This window comes from Orycteropus afer, unplaced genomic scaffold, assembly GCF_000298275.1.
Source record: "Orycteropus afer afer isolate SDZICR_OR568_19922 unplaced genomic scaffold, OryAfe1.0 scaffold00145, whole genome shotgun sequence".
Classification (NCBI taxonomy): domain Eukaryota; kingdom Metazoa; phylum Chordata; class Mammalia; order Tubulidentata; family Orycteropodidae; genus Orycteropus; species Orycteropus afer.
The window spans coordinates 2,181,635-2,187,634 of NW_006921732.1; the positions used below are offsets into that span (position 1 = coordinate 2,181,635).

The 6,000-nt window shown below is 39.3% G+C and overlaps 1 protein-coding gene across 1 annotated transcript in view; it reads left to right on the forward strand.

The window, feature by feature from the left end:
* CUNH1orf185 (chromosome unknown C1orf185 homolog) overlaps positions 1-6,000 on the forward strand; it is a 51,280-nt gene that overhangs the window by 39,746 nt on the left and 5,534 nt on the right. The window contains exon 4 of the mRNA XM_007945956.1: positions 4,609-4,645. Within this exon, the coding sequence (XP_007944147.1) occupies positions 4,609-4,645 (37 nt within the window). The remainder of the gene's footprint in view (positions 1-4,608; positions 4,646-6,000) is intronic.

The following is a 6,000-nucleotide window of genomic DNA, read 5'->3' on the forward strand; positions in this document are numbered from 1 at the left end:
GGGGACACAATTCAATCCATAACTGGTACTGAGAGTGGCTTTAGAGAAATAAAATAATTAAGGATGAATTCTCTGAACTTCTTTTGGGGTTTCTGGAATTGATTCTTAAGTCTGGTTAAGACCCTTATGTCTCAGTTTCCAGAAATAAAGATAGCACAGGTGGTCCAAGATGTGTAAAATATCACCATTGGACACGACTAGGCAAATACCTATGAGAGACAAGATTCTGAGTGACCACGTATTTGATACCTTAGAATATTTTTGCGAAACTCAAAAGTATAATGCCATTGACTGGTTGCCCTTACTTTCACTAGACAAAGTGGGGGGTATGGAGGAAGGTGAAGTCAGGGCTTCAAATTCCTAGCTCAAGCACTGCATGAAAGCAAACCTAACCCATCAATTCTGGCAACCCATGTATTACATAGTAGAATTGAGCTCTGTAGGGTTTTCTTGGCTGTAATCTTTTTGAAGCAGATTGCCAGGCCTTTCTTCCACATCACTGGGTGAGTTTCAACTGCAAAACTTTTGATTAGAAGAGAAGTACAAATTGCACTACACAGGGACCTTAAGCTCTGCATAAATGACCTGAAAGTTGCTATGTGTGCCCTGAAAGGAAACCTTATCGCCTACAGCCATAAGACAGAATAAGAGAGAGAGAGGGAGATTGAGATTTACACCAAGGAGTTGGCTCATGCAATTGTAGGGGCTAGCATGGTGAGTCCAAAATCTATAGGTCAGGCAACAGACTGGAAACTCTTGTAAACTTTTGTCTTGAGCTCCTTAGGCTAGGCAATGCAAAGAGTGGTGAGATGGAATTTCTACCAAAATATCTATTTATAATGGTCTGGAGACCAAACACATGCTAGGAAACTCCCTTTTTACTGTTAAATCCTTCAACGGATTGATTGGTTATATTAGATTAGACTAATTGTGGAAGGTAATCTGCCTTGCTTAATTAAGACCCACTAGTTTAATCACACCAGGATAACACAAAACGTTAAGCACTCAGCTGCTCACTGAAAGCTGGGCAGTTCCAGTCTGCCCAGAGGTGCCTTAGAAGAAAAGTCTGGTGAGCCACTTTGGAAAAATCAGCCATTGAAAATGCCATGGAGCACTGTTCTGCTCTGACACACACGGGGTCACCATGACTGGGAATCTATGGCAACTGTTTTTTCAAACCATTCCGTAACAGCACGTGTAATTTCTCCATACAGTAACTAGACTAGTGTTTGTCTAGACAACTGGGAACCACAGCTTAGCCAAGTTGCCACTTAAAATTAACCATCATTCAGTAAACATTGCTAATTTGTGTCTTTTAGGGGTGTTGTGTACTTCATCTAAATTGTCAGATGTTTCTTTGGCATAAAGTTGTTTATAACATTCCCTTATTATTTTTTTTTAATGTCTGGTATCTATAGTAATGTTTCTCTTTCTCTCCTGATATTACTTATTTTTACCTTCTCTCTTTTTTTCGCCCTCATCAGTCTGGCTAGAGTTTTATCAATTTTGTTAATCTTTTCAAAGAATCTGATTTCCACTTTAAAACCAAAAACAAAACTCGCTGCCATCGAGTCGGATCCGACTCATAGCAACCCCTCCTTGGGTTTCCGAGGTGGTATCACTATGGAAATAGATTGCCCAACCTTCCTTCCAAGGAGTGGTTGGTGGGTTTGAACCGCCAACCTTCTGGTTAGCAGTGAAGTGCCTTAGGCACTACACCACCAGAGCTTCTAAATCCAGAAACACAATTTGCATTTTGTTGTCACATCCCTTTGTTGTTGTTGTTGTTGTTATGTGCCATCGAGTCAGCCCCGTCTCCTTTAATCTGGGACAGTTACTCAGTCTTCACTTGCTTTTCATGATACTGACATTTTTGAAGAATACAAGCCAGTTATTTTATAGATCACAGACTATGGCTTTTCCTGGTGATCAGATTTAGGTTATCACTTCTGAAGGCACACAGTATTTGCCCCTCGCTAGTGTTAGTTTTGATCACACAATCACAATGTTGTCTTCCCCTCGCTGCATTTTTTCCTATTTTTACCCTTGCAAGAAATGAGCAATCTGTGTGGAGACACTTTGAGCCCCTGTCAATATCCTTCTTTTCCTCAAACTTTACTTCCTAGCTATAGCATCTGTTGATGAGTCTTCCCTGAGTCAATCTTTCCTAAAATGTAGTGAAATGTTATTTTCTAATTCTGAGCTTTGGTAGTGTAGTGTCTAAGGCATTTGACTGCTAACCAGAAGGCTAGTGGTTCAAACCCACCAGCCACTTTTTGGAAGGAAGGTTGGGCAATTTACTTCCTTAGTGACACCGCCTCAGAAACCCAGGGAGAGGTCACTATGAGTCGGGTCCCACTTGACGGCAAATAACAACAGCCACTCCTACCCATGTTTATCACTTAGTTTTCTACCGTAAGAAAGAAGCTTTCCCTTATTAATTTATTTACTTACTTATTATCAGTATGGATTCATTGATTTCTATTTTCTTAAAACCAAGAAAACCAAACTGACTGGGGTTGAGTCACCTCTGACTCATAGCGACCCCTCCTTGGGTTTCAGAAGCAGTATCTCTACCAAAGTAGATTGCCCAATCTTCCGTCCCAAGAGTGGCTGGTGGGTTTGAACCACCAGCCTTCTGGTTAGCAGTCAAATGCTTTAGGCACTACACTGCTTAGTGGATTATAATTCATTACTATCATTATTTTGATGCTCAAATTTTACCCAATTGGTATGCCTTTAAGATGGTTCTTTTGTCTTTTGTACATGTTCCCACCATTTTATTTTCAGTAACTCTTCATTTTCTGATACTATGATATCATTTTTAATAGCTGAAAGATTAGCCATTGTTGATTAGCCATGGTATTAACCATACTCTTGGTTTTCTAATTCTGTGTTTTATTCAATGAACATTATAGTAAATGAATGTTTACACAAATCCAAAATGATTTACTTGGACAATTTCTAGAAGTGGATTTGTTAAATTGCCCTCCAGCTATCTTTTGCACCAGCAGTATATAAGAACACTCATTTTCATCACTCCCTTAGTTTGGGTAGAATTTTAATCACTCTAGGGTCTTAGTACTCAAAGTGTGGTTCCCATACCACACTTGGAGATGCAGAATCTCAGCCCCCACCCTAGACCTCCTAAATCAATATCTACATTTTTAACAAGCTCCCCAGGTAATTTATAGGTACATTAAAGTCTGAGAAGCAATTGTTATTCAGGACTAGGGTAATGTACACAAGACTCAAAAATTAAAGTGGTCCTAATCCCAGACAAGATAAATTCAGGAAGTTCATACTGGTATTTTATAAATAAAAAGTGAAAGTGGCAAAGAAGTAAAATGGGTGTTAAGAAAAGTGCTGATGTTGTAGAATGCATATATGTATCTTAAGCAAGCGGATTGTGGGGGTGCAGGACAATGTACTAACACTTGTTTCCCAAAAAAAACAAAGCTGACATTGTTTCTCCAGCCTCATCTTCTCCAACCCCGTCCCAATCACCCTATATACTGCCCATTGTTTTTCCTTTTGTTCGTTTTTTAGTGGTCTAAGGAACACAAATCAGAACCACTTGAACAGTGTGTTACAAGTGCAGACCCCCAAACTCCACTCCCAGAGATTCATTTCAGTAGGATGGGTATTATGCCCATGAATCAGTATTTTAAAAAGCATGTCAAGTGATTCAGATTCCCTGAAGTTTGAGAACCATTACACAACTACACTTCCCAGAACACATCTGGAATGTATTGTTGGAACAAATGTTTTATCGGCTTTAAAAGATTACTCCCATTTTTATCAAGGCTACATTTTTTTTTGTGGAAGGGTGTCAGTGGTTACATACTGATGTGAAATCTAAGTATGTTGTTGTTGTTGTTGTTACATGCCGTCAAGTCGGATCCGACTCATAGCGACCCCCCCCCCTTGGGGTTCCGAGGCAGTATCACTACGGAAGTAGATTGCCCAACCTTCCTTATGAGGAGTGGAATTATTATTTTTTAGCCCTCCCTAATTCTGCCCATTTCCTGGAGAAAGATGTCATGCTTGGTAAGGTGGAGCGTCCACGAAAGAGGCACAGGCCCTCAATGAGATGGATTGACACAGTGGCTTCTGTGATGGGCTCAAGTATGGCAAGGATCGTGGAGCTGGCACAGGACCAGGCGGTGTCTTGTTCCATTGTACATAGGGTCACTATGAGTCAGAGATGACTCAACAGCCTCTAACAACAACAACAATTCTGCCCATCAGCAAATCAGCTCAATGGCACCTAACAACAATAACAGTTCTGACCAACTCACCCTAAATCTGTGAGGATAGAGAGAAATAATCCTATTTGAACTCTCCTTCGCCCTTTTATCCCCTATGCTGGAGACTGCCTTCTCGAACAAATCCAAATTCTTTTCAGATCCTTCACCTTTTTGTTTTTCTGTCAATATATTTTAGTGAAAGAGGTTCATATTGTGTGGGAAGATTTTTTCATCAAGTATTTTATTATTATATTACAATATATTACTCTTATGTAAATATATAAAACAAATATATGAAAGTAATTATATACCTTAAAACTATTTTCAGTTTTTAAAATACAATTTTTTTTTAATATAGGAGGATCAAAGAAAAAAGGAAGCAGCACATAAAGAAGGTACTTTTTCTTAATACTTTCTTAGAAGAAATCTTCCTCACCTTATAGTAATTCATATGTTAAAGAATTAAGAGGCCATCCTAAATTTAAGTTCTTATTTGAAACCAGACTTACTGGATACACTGAAACTGGAGAAATCCCCAAATCTATTGCCTAGAAACAACTTGAAACTTAAGCCAAAACTAGTCCTGAAGTCATTTTTAAACAAAACAACAATTCAGTTCAATAAATAAAGCATGTCTGCCTTGAGCATTGTACACTATTGTAGAATTACCTACATGAGATGGAAATGACAGCAATTCACTCTAAAGCACAGAGGATAATTTCAAAGGATGGAGAGTATGTAGTAATAGTGGTGAAGCAATAAGGGCAGAGATAATGAGAATAGTGACACAATAGGAAGCATGCAACCATTGTCAATGAACTGTACATGTGGAAAAAAAAACACCTGAGGCTATCCTAAATGTTATCTATTTTTAAATGCCATGAAAATTCATTTTTATTATTTACATTGATTAGTCTCAGAAGGAAGATGGGGCAATCTACTTCCATAGTGATAACTGCCTCGGAAACCCAAGGAGGGGTCGCTATGAGTCGGGTCCGACTCGACAGCACATAACAACAACAACAACATATTGATGAGTACATGAATGGGTGTATATTATTTACAAAAGCAAAACTTTCAATGTCATATTATGAAGAAAATAATCAGCATAAATCTAATTCCCACTTTTTCACTTCTCTGACACCAGCTGCAACATGCATCATTTTTCTCTCTGATAGCCAACTGGAGCTAGGTCATTTCTCTCAGCTAAAAGGACATCATCCTTCAGGCTGTCAAATAGACATCAATCACAAGTTTGGGGGGCCCTAGAAGCTCCCTTCATTTTTGACCTGCTGGCCATAGGTTCAGAGGGTTTCCTTCTACCCATTCTAGATGCCAGTTTAGGGATCCTTACATCTGATTTGTTGGTTCCTACTACTTCCTCAGGTTCAGTAATTCACTGGAACAACTCAGAACTCACAGAAATTGTCATAGTTCAGATTACAGTTTTATTATAAAGGAGAGAAATCAGAATCAGCATAAAGAAGAGATGCAGATGATCCAGCAAGATGGCGGACTAGGCAGAAAGACTGCACAGACCCTCTTTAACAAAGAAAAGGGAAACCAATTAACACAGACAGAAGATAATCCTGGCCCCCTGAGCCTTGAAGGGAAGGATAAAGAAGTGGACTAAACCCCAACTAGCAGAAGAATTTGAGTGAAAATACCAAAAAAGGAGATGGAGCCGCAGTCTGGCAGCGATCCTGAGCGATCCTGACGGCACAGATAGCTTGGAGATTCCCAAGTGGTG